Here is a 22,772-nt window from a genome sequence, read left to right as displayed (position 1 = left end):
GCAAAAGTTTCCGTTGAACTGTGTCTAATTTTGAAACAAAACTAGCTACAAATTATATTCACTCGTCAAATAATCGCTACAGACTATTATCAAGTGATTCTAACTAGTTGAAACTCGTACTTAAGGCACATCAGATGCTGGCCAACCTCCCACCAAACGGAAAGGCTTGCCAGATCGAAAACTATGCTTTTTTTTAATGTGAATACTGCACAGGAGTCCCAACTGCTCTGAGACTATGGCATCCCCAATTGTGGTATTTTGTGAGGCTGAACGTAGTGGGGAGGGGAAGGACACGGAAGAAAGGAAAATTAGATTTAGATTTGGTCACCAAACATGGCTAAAGCCATTTGAAACAATTTTTCAATTCTGAATGGCGGTCTTATACTAGGTAGATACTGAGAGCATCTTCCACTCTGGAACGTGCAGCAAATATACTATATATTATTTTAAATGATAACTAACTAACTAACTAACCCTCATGCCGTTTCCCCACAGAGGTAGGCAGAGTTGATGGACCGCCAAACAACTCGGTCTTTGAACACACTCCTTGCCTCATCCTCTTTCATACATACTCTTATATTATTCTGACTCTTGACATGGCCCATGGCTTTTGAGTATCTGATTCACTTGGTCGTGCCATGTCTTCCTCAGGCGTCCCCATATGTCCTCATCACCTGTGCATCATAACCATCTGAACGTCCCTTTCTTAATCTTACTCATTACAATTACACCAGCCTTGCACTCTTTGCGGATCTCCACATTTCTCACACGATCAAACATGGTTTTACCACACATACGCCTCAGGGATCTCATTTCAACAGCATTCAATCTACTTTCATCCTTTTTCCTCCAGTTCCATGCCTCACTTCCATGCATCAGGGTAGGTACCAGCACTCTAAAGTGGACTGCTAGCTTCGCTTTTTTTGGACAAATTTTTGTTAGTGTCAACTGCGTTCAGTCCTCCATTAATGGAGTTACCTGTAAATTATTGATTTGTGAATATAATATATATATTGTATTATATACATAATATATATTGTGTACTTAAATTAATCAATTAAAATTGATTGCGCACGTCTGGGAACGTACTCCAAAAATATCATATTTTGTTAACGAATAAGTTGTGAAATAACATGAAAAAAGCCAGGATTAGCCGAGGGTCGAGATTTGAGACCCCTGGACCACAGATGCCTTCAACCTTCCTCTTACCAGTGTCATTATATTAATGTATTTTTCCCATTGCAGAGACCTGCAGCTATTTGAGGCGTTCCGGCTGGCTTGCTCGCTGTTGGGTTCGGCACGGGAGGAGGCGCTGGATCTGGCCGACGAGCGCCAGCACGCCCTTGTCACGCAGCTTTTACGCCTCGCCATCAACTGCCTAACCTTCGACTTCATCGGCACCAGCAGTGATGAGTCCTCTGACGATCTGTCCACTGTTCAGGTGAGGTTACTTTGAATCCGCTGAATCCCCACCAGCATCAATTAAATTTCAGATAATAATACTCCAATCCACCTTCGTTGCAGATGTCTTTGGGACTTGAAAACAATATCTATATCAATATAGTTCCCGTGAGCACTTAGACCATAGTCCCATTGTGCTATCTCCCATTTTACCTCATTCCTTTAACAGTAACATGGTCCCTTTTATAAAGTTCCCCAGGGTTGTCATTGGGTATGTGGCTATGTCTTCTGGTTCCACAATGTGTCTTCCCAGGTCTCATCTCTCCTCTCCCCCTTGGTTCCCTGAAGGCCCCACAAGGGAAGACGGTCTAGTCGCTCCTCTTCACTCCTCCTTGGTTCCCTAAAGGCCACACGATGGAAGAGGACGTCGTCTCTCCTAACAGCCAATGACAGCACTGTTGAATGCAATTTATCAACCTTTTGAATGCGTTAATTTGCTCTGTTTTATCTATACCCGTACGCGCTACATATTTTCAAATACCTATGCACGCAATTAAATGTCAAATTATAGCATTTTGGCATGATTTATTGGACTATATAGACAGATCAGATTATTCTCCACAATATGAAAACAAATCCTCGTGTGTCAACACTCTTAGATGTTTATAAAAACAAAAACATAAAATTTCATACAAAGACGTACCGTATCTTTTGAATGTGGTCACATGTGGCCATTCACTCGGCGTGTGTGTACTTAGGTGATAGACACAAGTGGGACACCATGAGCACTTATCATTTTTAGTTATGAAAACTTTTTATAAAACTGAACACTTAAATTTTATGTCACTTAATATAATAACAAAATTGAACTAACGCCATCCGTTGGCAAAATTGTAAACTATAGCACTCGGAGGCGCAAAGAGGCTCACTTGATTATCGATGTTTTTTAATGAAATACAATTTTATTTTTGAGAAATTCTTGTAGATGTCAGCATCGTGATAATTCTACGAATGTCCAAGTGAGCAAGAAATACATTTATGACGAAAGAGCGCTAGAATATCGGCCGTCAAAGTTTCTGTATCAACTGTTGATACAGCCGCTTGTGAGTATAGACTTTTTGCCGTAACAACAGTTGGTACGGCCGTTAATAAGAGTTAAAGAGATTGGGAGATAGGGTGATATGTTAGAGCGCTTACGGCACAGGACTTACTGACGCTTGGTCAGTAATAAAATTAAAAATAACAGTATAGTGGCGCTTAACATTCTTTATTGACGCCCTCCATGGTCCAGGGGAAAGGCTCTCGACTAGCAATCCAGAGGTTGCAGCTTCAAATCCCGGCATGCGCAAGTTAAATTCAATTGATTAATTTGTCTTATTTCACAATTTATTGATTTAAAATACAAAGTGGAAGATACTCCCAGTATCTCCCTGGTGTAAGACCACCATTCAGAAATGAAACTTTGCTTGAATTGGCTTTATCCGTGTTTGGTGACCAGATCTGAATATCCAGATACTTCCCCACCTTCCCATTCCCCATCTCTTTCCCACTTCCGTCAGCCTCATAACATACCATTACGGGTTATTTTCACAAATTATTAATACTGTTAAAAATGTGCGGAAAATTTGAAGTTTATTTTTCTGATTCTGAATGTGTACTAAAAATATGTCATTTTTATTCATATTGATTTCAAAAACGATCTAAAATCGCACATTTCGAAATGGTTCCAATTGGCTGCAACATTATGACATAGAAACCTTCCAATGTCTGGTAAGTTGGCTGTCACCAACGTCGCCCGGCGTGACATCAAATCTGCCGAATTCACCAATAAAGCGAACGAAAATGTATTCGTCAATATAAAAATACCTAATATATTGGGAATGCCATAGTCACGGTGACTCCAGATGGTTGGGAGCAGTTGGGACTCTTGCGCTGTATTCACATAAAGAAACCCTTACCTTTTCCATTTGCAGATCCCTACGTCTTGGCGGCCCGCCTTCCTGGACTCCACAACCCTGAAACTGTTCTTCTCGCTGTACTCTTGGCTGCCGGTGACACTGTCCAACCTGGCGCTGTCCTGCCTGGTGCAGGTGGCCTCCGTGCGGCGCTCGCTGTTCAGCAACCCCGAGCGGGCCAAGTTCCTGCAGCACCTCGTGTCGGGTGTCAAGCACATCCTGGAGAACCCGCAGGTTCGCAACACTCTCTGAATATATATTTATACCCTGAAGCTGTTCTTCTCGCTGTACTCTTGGCTGCCGGTGACACTGTCCAACCTGGCGCTGTCTTGCCTGGTGCAGGTGGCCTCCGTGCGGCGCTCGCTGTTCAGCAACCCCGAGCGGGCCAAGTTCCTGCAGCACCTCGTGTCGGGTGTCAAGCATATCCTGGAGAACCCGCAGGTTCGCAACACTCGCTGAATATATTTATTATTATTTCAGAAAAAACTACTTAGTATATTTATAATTAATTCATAATATCCATACTATTAAATTTTACTAATTGTAAATGAAATCTTCAGCACGGGAGATTCCAGTGAGGATATCATTATCTCTATTTCTTATAACAAAGCAAGATAATACAATTCTTATCTTTGACTGTATATGACTGCCTATCTAACTACATACCAGTCTATCTGACTGCTTGTCTTTCTGACTGCCAGTATATCTGACTGCCTTTCTATCTGTTTGCCTGTCTATCTGATTGCCTTTATTTCTGTTTCCCTGCATATCTGACTGCCAGCCTATCCAATGACCTTTTGCCTGTCTATCTGATTGCCTTTATATCTGTTTCCCTGCATATCTAACTGCCAATCTGATTACCTTTTGCCTGTCTATATGACTGTATTTCTGTCTGTTAGACAGAATATCTGACTGCCAGTCTAACTAACTGTTTGTCTATCTGATGTAAGAAATATATTATCCAAAGAGGGGTGAGACAAGGGCTGTGAAATGTATTACCGTAAAAACTAATACACTTTTCTTTGTCACTTCCAGGGTCTGTCGGAGCCGACAAACTACCACGAGTTTTGTCGTCTGCTGGCGAGGCTCAAGTCCAACTACCAGCTGGGAGAACTCGTGATGGTGGACAATTACCAGCAGACCATTCAGCTCATTGCTAAATTCACAGTTCAGAGTTTACAGGTACGATTACAGACTTACGCTCCGTAGTAATGGATTTCTTTGCGCTTGATATAATGACATACAATATCGCCACAACATATCATCCATTCTACTAATATAAATCTATTTAGAGCTCTGTTGGATTCTCACTTGGAGAGAAGAAAGGATTAACTTGTTTTGAAAAGTGGTAAAATACGCTTATTATTAGAAATAAACATGCAAAATGCAAACATAAAATTTTTTTTAAAATGGCCGAATTTACGTTTTAAACTAAAATTATAACAATAACAAAAACCAAAAAAATCATTTTATTAGATAAATGTATTATAAAGATTATTATCACCTTAATTTTTTTGTGGTTTCATATAAGATTCAATTCAATGTACCTGCGCGTTCAACATGCTCTTGTGTCTTGTTCAGGGTGGATCAATGCAAAACGAACTCTAAGCAGAATACTTGCCTGAACAGACTATGCAATAATTACAAAATACCATATTATCCAAGGTGGATATTTTCAGTTGCGACCTTACCAAATACAAGAGGTCCATAAAAGAATATTTCTCTGATGGTTTGTGAATAATGTTATGTCTCTATTGTTTATATCTCTATATATTATGATTTGATGTATATCTACAACCATGGCTATAAATGTTTTGTTTAGTATAAATTTTTAAATTCATATTCCTTTCTTACAAATTTAATTTACTTATTCCATATTATGCTGTCTCAGTAGAGGTAAAGTCACAAGGAGGTTATTCATAATTGGTTATATTTTGGCTATGAAATACTTATGTACAAACTGAAATAAATTTGAACTGTCGATTTCCCGAAAAATTAAAAAATAAAATAAAATAATTCACAAATTTTCATAATTTTTTTCTCAAATTGCTGCTGAATCCTTTGGTTTCATAAAGTGGTATATTTTAATTCTTCTGTGGTTAACTTCTGGATTTCAATATAAAGCATGGTGTTTTCTCTTTCTAACACTGTTTGGTTCATATTTCTCAACATGACAGTGAGGGGGACACAACAATTTCTATATATGTAGACGGGAGCTATGAATGCTGTCTGCTCTTTAACCACTCAGAACATTAGAACGTCAAAAGACGTAAATATGATAATAGCGGTCAAGACATTAGAACGTCTTTTCACGTAAACGCGCGAGATTTTACAAAAATTGATTTATTTCCATCACTAGTATACGGATTGCCATGATTTAAAAAACAGAGTATCGATAATGAATAACGCTACGCGTCTGTATTCAAGAATATCTATGGAACGTAGAGGTGCATTATCTTAGCCGATTGAAACTGTCAAGATGTTCGTTAATAATTTATTGCGTTTCTAAATAATTTATTAAAAATATTTTAGTTTGGACGGTTAATATTTTGAGGTGACTAATAGTTTTTAAATATATTTCTTCAATATATAAAGTGTTATTTCTTTATGCTACTCAGAAAAAAGTACATTTTTCAAGGCTTTGAAATAATGGTAAGCGATTTTTACATATTTTTTACGTTTTCATAAAATGTATATTTAGAAACGCAAATATTTACGTATAACAACACAATGCGATAGTGGATTTCATAATCTTTCCAAAACATTTTTTAGAATGAGGCTACGTTTCCCAAAACGAGAGTTATGAAGCTTTTAGTAAAACTCGTAAATAACACAAAAATTATCACGTTCTGACAGTTCTCAAAGGGACACATAATAAATAAAATTCTATGTCTGAGAGGTTAAATAATAAATTTTTTTTAGGGAAACAACACGGTACGAAATCGGCGTACAGGGATGACTGCCGACGGATCAGATACGCGACAGCTGCACAGATAAAACTAAACACGTGTGTTGTATTTTGCAGATGTGGCAGTTTGCGCCCAACTCGGTGCACTACTTGTTGTCGCTGTGGCAGCGCATGGTGGCCTCGGTGCCGTACGTCAAGGCCACGGAGCCGCACCTGCTGGAGACGTACACTCCCGAGGTCACTAGCGCCTATATCACCTCGCGCCTCGACAGTGTCACCGTCGTCGTCAGGTATTGATTGATTCACTGTCTCTACACTATAACCTGACACCCAACGTAACCGGATACAGTAGAAAACCTCGTTCATTAGTATCCAGAAAATTTTAAAAGACTCTTAATTTAAAAGTTTTGGTCAACACATGAAAATTTGTAAATTGTGTAAATATGTTGCACAACGTTGTGCATCATTCCAAATTGAGCCCCTAACAATAACACTCCTTATGTACATGGCGATAATGTTTAAATTCCTGCTTAACCTTTCGGTACTTTCAACACATTTGTTCAGTTTGCAATTTTTTCTGGGTATTTCAAAAGCGCTATACAGGGTGTATCAGCACGTACCTCACAAACTTTAACCAGCTTTTCCTTAGCACATTTGGAGTAAAAAATGTTATGGGCACTTTGCTGTCCGGTAACATTTTTTTTCAATTAAAAACAAAAAATGATGAAAAACTCCACACTCCGTCACTGTCATTGGCATTGTTTCTCGTGTTCAACAGCTGTTATTAGCAAGTGTGTCAAAAAGCGTCTTCGCTCTTTCATACACACTAAATAATAATAGCTAAAAATGAGACGAAAGGTGCCATGCCATTTCGTTGTAATCGTAAAAGCGCGCTAATGTAGGTACGTACGTATATTATTCAACAAAACTTGAATAAAATATTGCCAGGTGGGTTTTCAAACTTTGACAAAGGATAAAACATTGGTGACATGTGGTGAAAATATGTTGTAAATTTTTTATTAAAAAAAAATGTTACCGGACAGCAAAGTGCCCATAACATTTTTTACTCCAAATGTGCTAAGGAAAAGCTGGTTAAAGTTTGTCGGGTACATGCCGATACACCCTGTATATATCCTATTTTTAAATTTTCTGTAAAAACAAAAACTGTTTTAGAAACTAGATTAAATTATCTTTCCGGTGAATGTATTTAAAATAAACATTACTATTTCTAAATAATTAAATTTTAATATCAAACGTGAAAAATGTTAAATGTCAAAAACACTAACCACATTTTTACTTAATTTTTTACTCCAATTGTAGAAAAATTGAGAAAATGCGATATTTCTAAAACACATTAGTTTTGTTTGGGGAATTTTTAAGAAAAGTCTTAACTTCACTTTTATCTCCTTCATATAATAAAAAATTGTTACGATAGCGGCGCGAAATATAAATCATTCATTTTGGCTAATTTTAGGATTTCATTAATTCATGGATTTGAGGCAAACTGGAAAGAATTATTATTTTTCTTTCTAACGTCAAAAAAACTACATATTTCCTCACGACAGAAAAAAAGATAAAAAGTACTTTTATAAAATATGGACGTCCGGTTATATATGATCCTAAAATGCCAATTGCCTGTTTTGATTTATGCAAGAAAAAAACTTTGCCAAAAATTGCATTTTATTTTATTTTACAAATATTTAAATTTAAAAAGTTATTTTACAATAAAGCCATAATCGAAAATGGGTTGGTAAGTAGTACATTTTGAACTTTAAAGCAGTTTTTATAGGCCTGATACTTTATTTTTTCTGGGTTTTTAAAACGATGCATGAAAAACATTTCGATTCGATTATTTCAAAGGCCAAGACGTGTTCTAGTCGCAGTATTATAACTCTTTAAGTTTTAAGTTCCAAAAAAGTTATTTTTTTGGAAGATAATATCTATACATTTGTTATGTCGAAACGTTAATTATACGAAATTCTCTCGATAGAAAAAAATCGCAAAGTAAGCTCCGAAAATTATTAAAAACACGTTTTGTTCTGTTATTTAATGTGTTATAGGCATGAAAAAATTCACAGTGTATCTTTAAATGCAACTAAAGTGTTTTATTAAATATTTTCACGATTTTCGTTTAGTTATGATCGTTTTTTTACATTAGTTCGCTCCCTCTAACATTTGTATTTACATCCCTTACAAACTATCTTTGAACGCTTACTTCAGGGCCTTAAGGCGATGCACTACGTAGTAATGCAAAATCTTGTGTTTTTGGTTTGAAAATTTGGTCGCCTAGAAATGTTTCAGATGCTTTAATTAAATACTGCGAGTAGAATACAAACAATCTTTGAAACAATCAAGTATTTTTTAGATAAGTCTTTTTATAAGCCCAGAAAATAATAATGTAAAAGGCCTATGAAAACTGCTTTAAACTTCAAAACCTCCTACTTACGAACCCATTTTCAGTTATGATTTTATTGTATAATGTGGCAAATGAAGTTATTTATAAAATGATCGGAAAAAAAATAAATATTTATGCCTGAACATCCACAAAATAAAATAAAAGGCACTTTTTGGCTGTTTTTTTCTTACATAAATCAAAACAGGCGGATGGTGTTATGCGGGAATTTAAACCTTATCGCTATCTACATAAGGGGTGTTATTGATAACGGCTCGATTTAAAATATTACACGACGTAGTGCATCGCCTTAAGAATTTACTTTGAATATCTAAATTTGTAAGCCGTGTACAAAATTTCAATTTACGTGTTGTATATTTAAGGATTTATTTTTAGTACCTTCATTTGAAGGCACGGGCTGCTGCTATGTAAAATTTTTATGAATTTACTAATATGCTATATCTTCGAAAATAATTAAAATATTTTAGTAAAAATTACTACGTAGTAACTCAGTATACCCAAGCTATAAAAGTACTAAACGAAAATCGAAAATTATTTGAAATGCAACTCAATTAACCTTGTAATATGTTTATTACGGTCCGCCTATCCAGTATTTGCGCATACCTGCTTTCTTTAAATACGCCCCACATCTCTCGCTCGCTTGCACATAGGAGTTGAGTGGGTGCGTAACGGAGAAAGAGATTCGAATCGGGTTTCACGGTCATAAAAACCCTCTTTCCAGGAATTGAATTATTTCACTAATAAATAATAAACTATTCTTTTGTTGAAATACCGATGTAAACGAAAGACACAAAAATAAATTTGAAAAAAGACTTGCATTACATTCGATAATTATGTACATATAGTTGGAACCTTAACAAAGAGATTGGCATATAATATTCATATAAAAACATTGAATAATTCCGTCTTTTCTGCCATTGAAATGAGGCCAGCGCAAAAGGTAAAAATACCCTTCGCTTCCTTAAGCAACAATCGACCGAACGGGTAGAACAAACCTTTTCCGTCCAAAGTGTGTTAAGAACTATCTATCTGTATTTTAAAATGTTGTCTGCAGCGAAGGGCTGGAAGACCCGCTAGAAGACACCGGCATGGTGGCACAGCAACTGGAGCAGGTGTCGGTGATCGCGCGCTGTGAATACGGCAAGACGTGCGCGCTGCTAGTCGCGCTGTTCGACTCTGCCGCGGGGGGGTACCAGGAAAACAGACCCACGCAAGACCCCCAGAGGCTGGTCTATCAAGGTAATCCTCATTCAAATACCCCATTGAAAATATAACATTGTATACGTCAATACCCCAACTGTTTGGAGCCAGTGAGACTATGTCATCCTCAACTGATTGTGAGGCTGGGGGTAGTGGGGAGAAGATAGTGTACATTTATTTCAGTTTGTATAATCTTTGGTTTTGTGTAATTTTTTTAATTCATATTACTTTCTTACAAATTTAATTTACTTATTCCTTATTAAACTGTCTCAGTAGAGGTAAAGTCACAAGGAGGAAATTCACAATTGGTTTTATTTTGGCTATATAAATTTTGGCTATATAATACTTATTTATATAGCCAAAATAAAACCAATTATGAATTTCCTCCTTGTGACTTTACCTCTACTGAGACAGTTTAATAAGGAATAAGTAAATTAAATTTGTAAGAAAGTAATATGAATTAAAAAAATTACACAAAACCAAAGATTATATAAAACGAAACATTTAAAACCAAAACCAAAGAGGTTGTAGATATAAATCAAATCATAATAGAAATATAAACAAAAGAGACATAACATTATTCACAAACAATCAGAGAAATATTCTTTTATGGACCTCTTGTATTTAATAAGTTCGCAACTGAAAATATCCACCTTGGATAATACGCTATTGTAATTATTGGTTCCATGATAACTCAACACAGTGACAATTCAACACATTTTAAAAAGTGATATAAAGTCATTAGAAATGATGAATTTTTTTTTTAAACCTAACCTAACCTAACCTACTTAACTCAGTTAATAAAGTTTTTGTTTCATCACTTTCCATGACTTTATATAAAGTTTTAAAGATGTGATGAATTATCATTTGATGATTTATCCGGTCACCGTAATTATTGCATGGTCTGTTCAGGCAAGAATTCTGCTTAGAGTTCGTTTTGCACTGATCCACCCTGAACAGGACACAAGAGCGTATTGAATGCGCAGATACATTTAATTAAATCTTGTTTAGCAACTCTGGGCATTGAATGTTATTGTTAACTACTTTATACAGGAATAGTGCATCCTTATGAAGAGATGAAGATGAAGTACCTTGCTATTCAGATCTGGCCACCAAAGCCATTTCTTTGTTGGTCTTTCACCAGGGCAATACTGAGTGACTTCCACTCTGTAACTTGCTGCAAATATACTATAAATTGTTTTGGATTAATTACTAGTGAAGTAACACAAATTAAACAAATAAAATTGACTTGTGCATGCTGGGATTTGATCCTGGGACCTTCGGATTGCTAGTGAGGCCTTATCCCTCGACCACAGAGGTTGCCAACATTAGATTAACATGAGAATATTGTTTTATTATGAGTTATATTATTAAATTTGATATACATGAGTTTGGCAGTCTTACTGTCTCCAGAATCTAGAACTAATCACATTATATTGTTTCTTTTGGACACTTATTTAATGTTGTGTACTTGTTTTGTTGCAGGTCAGCTGACGTGGCTCGTTTACATAATCGGCGCCACCATCGGAGGTCGGCTGTCATTCAACAGCAACGAGGAGCATGACGCCATGGACGGAGAGCTGGTCTGCCGTGTCCTGCAGCTCATGAACCTCAATGACGCCCGCCTGGCCAGGGTGAGAACCTAACCTAACCTAACCCCACCCCACCCAAAGTCACCTAGAAATTAATATATTATTGAGATATTACAAGGAAACCAGCAATTTTGTTGAATTACAACACTCTCAAATGGTTTTCTTGATTTGTTATTACTATATAAAATTCTAAATTATGCATTTGATGGTCCAGAATTTATTTATATATACAGGGTGTATCGGCAAGTACCCGACAAACTTTAACCAGCTCATTTGGAGTAAAAAATGTTATGGGCACTTTGCTGTCTGGTAACATTTTTTTCCTTTAAAAACAAAAAATAAATAAAAAATCCACACTCCGTCACTGTCATTTGCATTGTATCTCGCGTTCAACAGCTGTTATTAGCAAGTGTGTCAAAAAGTGTCCTTGCTCTTTCATACACACTAAATAATAATAGTTAAAAATGAGACAAATGGTGCCGTGCCATTTCGTTGTGATTGTAAAAGCGCGCTAATTTATGTACGTACGTACATTATTCAACGAAACTCGAACAAAATATTGCCTGACGGGTTTTCAATCTTTGACAAAGGATAAAACATTGGTGACATGTGGTGAAAATATTAATAATAAATTTTTTATTAAAAAAAAATGTTACCGGACAGCAAAGTGCCCATAACATTTTTTACTCCAAATGTGCTAAGGAATAGCTGGTTAAAGTTTGTCGGGTACGTGCCAATACACCCTGTATATACGCCTAAAAAGGCTTTTACATAGAAGTGATACATGATGCAGTGTACATAGGAGAATATGTATTATACAGGAGATATTGACAGTAAATAGATGTAATCCATTTTAAAGAAGGTACAAAATACACACTTGTAAAATTGTGATTACAAGTATAATGAGAAAATGTTAAAAAATATGAAGAAATATTAGTAAAACGTAAGAGTAACATAAAGTAAAAAAGAAATTACAACAACACTACATATAAGACAAAACATTAAAACTAATTTAACAACGCTACTCTAATTTGTAGGATTCAACAAAGTGTTGGTATAGATTATGCTTAATTCTATATATGGAGTCAATAAATAAATCAATAGCACCCCCATACTTGTTGCCCAGATCATGCATCCTATTGGTCAGTGAGTGTGTCTGATAGTTGGTCGAGTATGTATTACAGAAGAATGTTATATTTTGTCTTGTATTCCTAGTCGGCACATGTAGTTTAATAGTGGCAAGGATGGCAGGACTATCAATTAAGTTGTTAATGACTCTGTGTAACTTGCATTGAAAAGCTTTCAGATTCTTCTACGTAACACTATAAGTCGGGATTTATTTCAGTGCAGGAATTCTGGTACTAACTACCATTTGTATTCCTCATTGCCCAGAATACTAATGGAGAGAAATAATTATGCTGAGTCTGTGGACATCTTCAATTTATCACTTAACAAATACAAAAGATTGTTACTGACGCAATCCACTTATGTATAATGCTGTATAATTTTTACTATTCTTATGTAAAAGCCCCTAAAAAGGGCGTAAATATACAGTATAACCTCGTTTTTAGGTGCCCGGAATTCACGTTTTCCCGGCAATTGCGTGTAATTTTTTCAGTCCCGATGTATTTCAGTACATTTAATACCCGCATTTACGTTTTTTTTTCCCGCGATTTACGTCGGAAATATTCAAAATATGCGAGTTACGCGCGCTTGACAATGATTGGGTCGTGACATTCGAACAGCGTAAGGTGATTGGAGGGAATACTCCGTGGTTTTAAAAGGCGTACGGTGATTGGTCGTAGAGCGACGCTGTGATTGGGCCGAGTTTGGCGCAAAGCAAGGTGATTGGAGGGAAAACTCCGTGTTTTTAAAAGGCGTACGGTGATTGGTTGGCGAGCGACGCTGTGATTGGCCCGAGTTTGGCACACAATAAGGTGATTGGTCCATTGGTCGCCATCTTTTCTTTTGGTATTGTGTAATGTGTTTGTGTTTTGTATTATTCTGTCATCAGTCTTACAAGCTAAAAGTTCGCGGTTTATTATTTAATATTGCTTTCAGTTCGATATTATTCATTTTTACGTCCTCATTTTTTCAAACACGTAATGTCTAACCAAAGGAAAGCTTTGTCAGTGCAAGAGAAAAGGAAAATTCTCGAACAAGTGAATAAACACGCTGACTCACGCGTTTCGCTGGCCCGAAATTTAGGAATACCCGTTACTACTTTGGCCACAATCATCAAAAACCGCGAATCTATTGAAAAAAGCGCTATTCAATGTGGACCCGGTGCGAAAAATCGTATGTATATCAGAGCGTCGAAGTACGAAAAATTGGAGGAGATTTTAAAAGAATGGTTCGTCAGTGCGCGGGCCAGTAATATTCCTGTCGGCTGTACAATAATTCGTGAAAAGGCGCTGCGCATCGCGAATCGACTGAATATTGAAGGATTTACTGCATCAAATGGATGGATAGATCGTTTTAAGAAGAGGCACAATGTGGTCTACAGATCAATTTGCGGAGAATCACAAAGTGTTGATATGGACATTGCTGAAGATTGGAAGCAGACAGATGTACCTACATTAATTGCAGACTACGCTCCCAGAGATATTTTCAATGCCGATGAGACTGGGCTGTTCTTCAACGTTCTGCCTTCTAAGACCTTCAGCTTCAAGGGTGAAGCCTGTCATGGAGGAAAGTTAAGCAAGGTTCGTCTCACTGTTCTCTTGATTACAAATGCAGATGGGAGTCAGAAGCTTCCCCCGTTAGTGATTGGGAAGTCTGCAAAACCCCGCTGCTTCAAAAATGTAAGGACATTGCCGACAAAATATGCAGCCAATAAAAAAGCCTGGATGACATCCAACTTATTTGAAAAACAGCTTACTGCATTAGACGCTCTGATGGGAGTAAATCATATTGTTATTTCTCGATAGGTGCCCAGCTCACCCCACTAACTTGACTTTGAGGAACATTCAGTTGGCATTTTTTCGTCCTAACTGTACAAGTGAACTGCAACCCCTGGATTTGGGGATAATTCGAGCATTCAAGCACTGCTATAGAAGAAACAGAAGTTATTGTGTCAGTTAGAACGAGGTGAGGACCCCAACAAATTTAAGATGTCCATTTTAGATGCAATGCATTATACCGTTAAAGCATGGAGTGAAATAACCGACTCTACCATCAAGAATTGTTTCCGGAAAGCTGGGATATACAATGAGCAGGAGGACATACCCAGTACCCAAGAAAATGTCCAGTGTGGTGTTATAGAAGGCTGGGAAAGAATTTCAGACCAACCCCTGGAGGATTATGTAAACCAATATTATGACATTAGACTTGGTGGAAGTTGATGACATTGTTGATTGTCATTTAACACCAGCAGACTTGTCTACTGAAGAACTGTCTGATGAAGAAGAGGGTGATATTCCAACAAAAGAAGAAGCAATGAGGTTCATCGAGGGTTTAAAAACCTACTTTACAAGCTGTGCTGATATTCAAGATGACATTTTTAAATCTTTATATAGTCTTGAAAGAGAATTACATAACAAAAAAACAAAAATGCAACAAACCAATATACAAGATTTTTTTAATAAAAAATAAATAAAATTTAATGTTGTTTTTAATAAAACGTTATTTTTTTAGAAACAAACTTTAAATGTTCTTTGTTTTCAAACCCCCCTTTTACATTTTCCCTCCAATTAGGTTTTTTTTTTTCAGTCCCTTAAAAAACGTAAAATAGGGGTTATACTGTATGTGTAAATAAACAGTTGGCAAAAAAACCTGGACATAGTTCAGTCGTTAGGTTATCTCAATAGCTGAATACTGTGCACCAGTATGGGCTAGAAGCGCCAACGCTTCTCATGGTCGACGTTAAACTTAATGCCACAATGCTGACCATCAGCGAGACTCTACTCCTCGCCCTTGGTTCAACGTACTTGCAAACATAACCCCGCCAAATATCAGACAATTATTGCAACTCTGGGGGAATGTATGTATGTATGAATGTCTGTATGCCGATGATGCGGTGCTAATTGCTAATAGTATGGATGATCTACAGTCTCTCGTGTCCAGGATGAACGCAGTATGCATGAAGAATGAGTTAATGATGAATGTAAGTAAGTCTAAAGTAATGGTGTTTGAAAGAGAGAGTAAGAAAACAGTGTGCAATATAGTTGTGAATGAGGAATACTTGGAGCAGGTGGATGAGTTTGTGTATTTAGGAAGTATGTTCTAGAGAGATGGGAAGGCTGACAGAGATATTGAAAGAAGGGTAAATGCAGGTAATTCCGTTAATGGAGGACTGAACGCAGTTGGCGCTAACAACAAATTGTCCAAAGAAGCGAAGTTAGCAGTCCACAATGGAGTTCTGGGTCCTACCCTTAGATATGGAAGTGAGGCATGGAACTGGCAAAGAAAAGATGAAAGTAGATTGAATGCTGTTGAAATGAGATCCCTGAGGCGTATGTGTGGTGAAACCATGTGTGATCGTGTGAGGAATGTGGAGATCCGCAAAGAGTGCAAGGCTGATGTGAGCGTAGTGAGTAAGATCAAGAAAGGGACGCTTAGATGGTTTGGGCATGTAGAGCGAATGAGCGAAGAAAGGAGTGTAAGGAGAATATACGATGCAAATGTGAATTGTAGCAGAATTCGGGGACACCCGAGGAAGACATGGCACGAACAAGTGAATCAGATACTTGAGTCGGGCCATGTCAAGAGTCAGAATAATAGAAGAGTATGTATGAGACGATGTATGAATGTGAATGAGGCAAGGAGTGTTTGCCAAGACCGAGTTGTTAGGTGGTCCGTCCTCTCTGCCTACCCCAGCGGAGAAACGGTGTGATGGTTAGTTATTTAGTTAGTTAGTCTGCGGGAATACAAGGCGCTGCGAAATAGAGCAATTCTTCACTCTGCATGCTGCTTGAAGTCACCAAAACCCTTCTGGATGGAAGGAAAGAGGCTTCTTCGGTTATCTCTCACTCCAGAAGGTAGGTGGAAACATGAGTGTCAATCGGCTGACTTGAAAAATGCCCATCTCGTACACGACCCCACTGAAAGACAGCCTGGGTTCTCACTGCTTCGTAAACGCTGGTCATCCATCAATATGCAGCCATTGTGCCCACATGATGTATAGGTGGGGCCTTAAACAGCCAGAATGCGTTCAATGTACTCAACGAATGCCAGCTTTATTCATTCCCCACAGGGATTTAAGCCTCAGGCTCAAGATTGACCTAGACTGGCTTGCAGGCCTAGATAGACACCATATGAAAGTCGAAGAATATATTATTATGTTTGTGATGTGATTCCAGCAACAAGGCGGATGTGAGAAGCTGGAGCTAGCAATGATGTGGTTCCTGGAACAGTTCCGTAAGATCTACGTTAGCGACCAGGTGCAGAAGACATGCAAGCTGTTCCGCCGCCTCAGCGAGGTTCTGGGAATAGCCGATGAACCCATGCTGCTCAGCGTCTTCATACGGAAGATGTGAGTACACGATACCAATAGTTTATATTACATATTTTACGGGTAATGTATATTTTCACATTCTTAAAACACCCAGGCTTCAGCGATTTGCCAAAGTGTGTATGTCACACCACCACCACCCTTTAACATCGATGTGCCTTTCTAGTTTTTGAATGTGTAGTGCCAAAATTTTTGAGTGTTGCGAGTACCGTTAATCGGAACCATGCATTTAGCTATGAAATATGGTTTTGTTTGTTCATTTTACGATCGTTCTAGACAAATATTTAGTACAAAAACTGCGTGCTTTAGCGACGAATGTGGTAAAATGATACATTGAACAACAATCGATGCGGTCTATTTTTGCCAGTTTTGTATGAAATTGATTCAGGACTTGAAGAAATAAATGACATTCCCGTGTTATCAATAACATGACAATATTTGAAAACCTCCTACTATCACCGTGGTAAGCGGAAAATGTTGCTTGTGTTGTGACGGAGGACTTAGCCAGCCGAGGAATTGAACACACTACGTCTGGGTGGGACCCAAACGTAGTTTGTTTACCTGATAGTGTCCCAGATATATCTATTGGATTTATTTGTTAACTGATAGTGTCCCAGATATACCTATTCGATTTATTTGTTGCCTGATAGTGTCCCAGATATAACTATTCAATGTATTTGTTACCTGATAGTGTCCCAGATATACCTATTCAATTTATTTGTTGCCTGATAGTGTCCCAGATATACCTATTCGATTTATTTGTTGCCTGATAGTGTCCCAGATATACCTATTCGATTTATTTGTTGCCTGATAGTGTCCCAGATATACCTATTCGATTTATTTGTTACCTGATAGTGTCCCAGATATACCTATTCGATTTTTATCTCGATTTCAATTTGGCATGTAGAGAGAACGTGCAAAGAAAGGAGTGTAAGGAGAATATATGATGCGAATGCGAATGGTAACAGAAGTCGGGGACGTCCGAGGAAGACATGGTACGATCAAGTGAATTAGATACTCGAGTCGGGCCATGTTAAGAGTCAGAATAATAGAAGAGTATGTATGAATGTGAATGAGGCAAGGAATGTGTGCCAAGACCAAGTTGTTTGACGGTCCGTCCTTTCTGTCTACCCCCGCCGGAAACGGCGTGATGGTTAGTTAGTTATTATTATTAAATAAAAATCTCCCTTTTTACTCCATTCCTTTAACGGGGAAACCGTGCAGTGCTACTCATTACCTTCAATGCACCAAAAATTAGTTTGTTCATTAGTTCCCATGTCAAGGTGTGGGACTGTCGATGATGGTGATCGAAAATCTTCTTTAATATTTCAGCATCACCAACCTGAAGTACTGGGGCGGCTCCGAGGCAATCACCAGCAAAACCCTGGGCCTGCTCAGCGACCTCAGCGTTGGCTACTCCTGCGTCAGGAAGCTGGTGAAGCTGGACGAGGTCCAGTTCATGTTGACGCACCACACCGTGAGTTTGACGCATGTCTCATTTTATATTATTTTATTAAAAAAATATTAATATACGAGGCGTATCCAGAAAGTAAGTGTACTGAGGCTCTCACGACCAAATGAATTTTATTTTTGACATGTTGGCTACACTTACATGTAGCCTGACTATTCCCCTCCGCAACGAGACCGGTTCAAGGTCAGTACGTTGAGAAGTGTCGACGCAACAACACGTTTCGTGAAAAATGTCAATCCAATCTCCCGCCAAGTGCGAAATACGCGGCGTCATCCGTTATCTCGTTTGGAAGGGAAAACCTCCGTTTGAGGTTTATAATGAGGTGAAAACTACATATGGTGATAAAGCTATGAATCTTACGAGTGTGTACAAGTGGTATCGCGAGTTTAAAAACGGTTCTCACCTCTTCACCCTCCGCCAAAAAGTTCAAAACCACAATTTCAGCCAAGAAAATCATGGCATCCGTGTTTTGGGACAGTCAAGGCATAATTTTTATTGAATATCTGCCTCAAGGGGAGACCATCAACTCTGCAAGATACTGTGAGACCCTAAAAAAATTGTGGAAGGCGATTCAAAACAAGAGGAGAGGCATGCTGACAAAGGGAGTCAGCCTGCTGCACGACAATGCCAGACCACACACGGCCAACGCCACGTTTAAATGGAATGTCCTGAACTACTCCGCGCATTCCCCTAACCTAGCACCTTCAGATTATTATCTCTTTACCTTCCTGAAGCTGTACATGAGTGGAAAAAGGTTTTTAACCGACGAGGAGGTAAAGGAGGAGGTGGAGAAGTGGACAAAAGGGTTGGCGGGAAACTTCTTCGAGGGAGGCATCAAAAAGTAGACACCCCGCTTCACCACCTGCATTGAGAGGAATGGCGACTATGTCTAAAAATAGCTTACATATGTACTACGGTAACCATGTAATTTTTTTGTTTCAATCAAAAAAATTGTAACCTACAGAAATTCAGTACACTTACTTTCTGGATACGCCTCGTATTTTACCTTTTATCTTATTTCGAAATCCACGGAACCTTTAACGAATTTTTGATGTAAAGTTCGGTTATCAGCTTTTCCATCTTTTCAAATTCAGGTATTCAATATAAATTCGTAATAATACGACATTCTCCGTAAATTGCGATTTCACTACTCGAGAACGAAACATTAGAAATAATATAAATATTACGGGAAATTTATAAAAAACAAGACTTAAAATACATATACTACGGGCTGTGTAACTCAATCAACTCAATCCTGGGTTCGAGTTCTAGATGTGACCGTATCCTTTTCTGATTTTTCTGTTTCATATTTTCGATTAGGAATCGCTAATATTTTCTTCAATAATTAAATATATTAATAATGTGCTGACTTAAACCTGGCATTACTCGAGTTTTCTCTACTTTCAATAAATATACTTTGCATGTATTATTTGGTGACCGGGTATCTCATCAAAATGACAGTTCAACACACCTACAAAAAGTGATATAAAGTGATGAAACAAAAACTATGTTAAATAGGTTACATAGGTAACTATTTAAACCTAGTTTTTGTTTCATCACTTTTAACCTTTCCCTTACTGTGCTAAAAAAAATCCACGCGTTCGGGTGCTGTGTAGTCAAAACACATCTCTAAATAAGCGATTTAATATGGGAAAAATATAAATATTCATAGCTAATCGCTTATGTTTGTTATATATTTTATCGAAAGTGATAATAATTGTAATTTAATTGCTGAAAACATGAAAAAACCATCGGCAAATGCTAAAAATACATACTAACGACGGTCCGCAACCGACTGGCTGGCGGCTAGCACACACACAGCTATGCGGTCGTAGGTATTGGTGGTCTAAATCAAAATACAACTGCGGACGTGTGGATTTCTCATGTTCCTGCATAGCGAACTAAAGCGGGACATCAATAGCGTGTCATTTCCTCGCACACTCTTCGCGTAGCATTGTCACACGGTTGATTGTATTGGTGTATTTGTTCCCGATTTTTAACAAAAATCTCTGATTTTTAATTGAATTTGAAAACTATGTAAAATATTATTTTTTAATTCAGTGCATAAATGTATAACGGAGGAATACCTAAAATCTGAACCCAGAATTTATTATATTTATAGAGTTATTAAAGTTATTAGAAGCAATGTGTAGTAAATACACACCACAGTTAATGACTCTATATCACTTTTAAAGGTGTGTTTAATTGTTATTTTGATGAAATGTCGTGGAACCGTACTATGTATATGTATATACCTTCCGGGAGAAATTCTCTAAATGATAGTGAAAATCCTATCAAAATCCGTTGCATAGTTTAGAAGAACTAAGCGCACAAACAGACAGTCGTAGATAGTGACTTTGTTTTAAAATATTTATAGATTAATTAAATAATAATGTACAAGTTGGTCGAGTTATTGCAGGATTTGGTGTTTTTAATGTTGTGATTTTGTCTTATACACTATGGAAATTTTCACGGGACATAACAATATTGACGGTCAATTACTTACCCTGCAAGACTATTGACGGTAGTCCCGGGTCGATCGTGAACTCCCCGCTCATTGTAACCCGATCACCAACTGCCAAAAAAGATTTTTAGCACCCGAGGCCCGTTATGGGCGAGCGACCGTAGATGTTTGAATAATTTGGCAATAATTAGCAATTTACCGCCACCTTGAAATGGAAGCCAACAAGTGTAGCAAAGTTGATAGGGGATTTTTTTTATCCCTCGTCGCCGCACAGCCGACTTATTTTATGTTGTTGTTTCAGTCGGAGCACTTCCCGTTCCTGGGCTGCAGCGCCTCGGTGGGCGAGATGCGGTGCCGCAGCATGCTGTACACCGCCCTCGGCCGCCTGCTGATGGTGGATCTGGGCGAAGACGAGGATCGCTTCCACACCTTTATGATGCCGCTCACGGGTACATGCTAATTTTTTGTGGTGTTTTGCCGTTAGTTGTGGAATAACGATTCTATTTTGTTCGGTAGACGGTTAAATTAAAAAATACATGTTTTCAGTTACAGGGTGGGCCAGGTAGGCGGGTTAAGAGTACCGAAACTAATATACATTTATTTTGTAAAAACACGTTGCGCTTGGAATAGCACTTATATCTTCCTGAATATTGCCCCATATAAAAACACGTTGGTGCATTGCGCTTGGAATAGCAGCTTTATCTTCCTGAATATTATAGCCCCATATATGAAGACGTTGGTGTATTGCGCTTGGAATAGCAGATATAATAATAATAATAATATTTTATTCCAGAATGTGGGGAGGTTAGTGCAATCCCACACGTCCATAATAATCCATAATACGCAACACGGCATAATAATGATTATATTATGAGGGTTTTTCTGTGTTTATATATATTTTTGTCTTTTTCTAGCCGCATTTGAGAGCATATCAGGGCTGCTCAACCCGGCGGACCAGACCCGACTCTTCGGCTCCGAGGAGGCCAAGAAGGTCCTGATCGGGCTGGCCAGGGATTTGCGAGGCCTGGCCTTCGCCTTCAACACCAAGACCACCTACATGATGCTATTTGATTGGATGTGAGTAGTCATCGATCACTGGGTCAGGATTGGCAGGTTCACCCACCTTTCCGCTGGTTCCTCTTCCGATTTTTTTAAAAATGCAAATTCCGCAGAAGCGTCTGCTGCTGCCAACCGTCTGGAGCCAGTGAGACTATGGCATCTCCAATTGGCGTTTTTTTTTTACATTAACTCCACACAAGATGCCCTGAGGAAAATAATTTCCCTCGGCCCTTGTCATCTTTTGGGGATGCTGTGTGGAGGCTATTTTTGAGTAGAGGAAGTAGTAATAGTTGTAGGAGGGAGGAAGCACAGTGGCCGGAAAATTGTTCCCTAGCCGAGCTGTTGAACTCGTCGTAGAAGCGACCCGTTCTCATGTGACGAATGTCAACCATTTACATATGTTTGGCGCGCATTTGGCGTGTTTCCCGAGTATGCCGGTGCCAAAGGGAACAATGACGGAGCATCTTCTATTGTAATACCGGTAGAACAAGGACAGCATACCTACCTGACGCTTGTGCTCTAAAGATTGCTATGTGCTTGTTAAGATAGGGGAATCTATCAAACGTTCCGCCCGTTTCTGCACAGAGTCGAGGGTTTATTTTAGGTAGGTATTTTGGGCTCCAGACCAGAGGTGGCTGCCAAATTCAACATTCAACATCACGCACTTGCGATTTGTAGAGAGTCAGCAGTATGGGTATGTTGTGAGATTGAAGATAGTGGGGAGGAAATATTATATGGCGATACTGTGAGTATCGCCTCCGGAATGTGCCGTAAATATATTAAATATTATTTTGAATGAATGAATTATAAAATAAGGCTGTCAACATTTTATTACATGTCATTTTTTAATTCATTTT

At 38.2% G+C, this 22,772-nt stretch overlaps 1 protein-coding gene across 1 annotated transcript in view; it reads left to right on the top strand.

Annotated features, from left to right (window-relative positions):
* The window catches only part of Ranbp16 (Ran-binding protein 16), a 53,699-nt gene that overhangs the window by 13,949 nt on the left and 16,978 nt on the right, over positions 1 to 22,772 (top strand). The window contains exons 7-16 of the mRNA XM_089644257.1: positions 1,246 to 1,441; positions 3,375 to 3,590; positions 4,392 to 4,538; positions 6,382 to 6,554; positions 9,732 to 9,916; positions 11,363 to 11,511; positions 16,770 to 16,942; positions 18,254 to 18,398; positions 21,158 to 21,305; positions 21,771 to 21,933. Coding sequence (XP_089500383.1) covers positions 1,246 to 1,441; positions 3,375 to 3,590; positions 4,392 to 4,538; positions 6,382 to 6,554; positions 9,732 to 9,916; positions 11,363 to 11,511; positions 16,770 to 16,942; positions 18,254 to 18,398; positions 21,158 to 21,305; positions 21,771 to 21,933 — 1,695 coding nt within the window. The remainder of the gene's footprint in view (positions 1 to 1,245; positions 1,442 to 3,374; positions 3,591 to 4,391; positions 4,539 to 6,381; positions 6,555 to 9,731; positions 9,917 to 11,362; positions 11,512 to 16,769; positions 16,943 to 18,253; positions 18,399 to 21,157; positions 21,306 to 21,770; positions 21,934 to 22,772) is intronic.

This window comes from Hesperophylax consimilis, chromosome 20 (genome assembly GCF_061612785.1).
Source record: "Hesperophylax consimilis isolate HC1 chromosome 20, BYU_Hcon_1.0, whole genome shotgun sequence".
NCBI lineage: Eukaryota > Metazoa > Arthropoda > Insecta > Trichoptera > Limnephilidae > Hesperophylax > Hesperophylax consimilis.
This window is presented reverse-complemented; position numbering and strand designations above follow the sequence as displayed.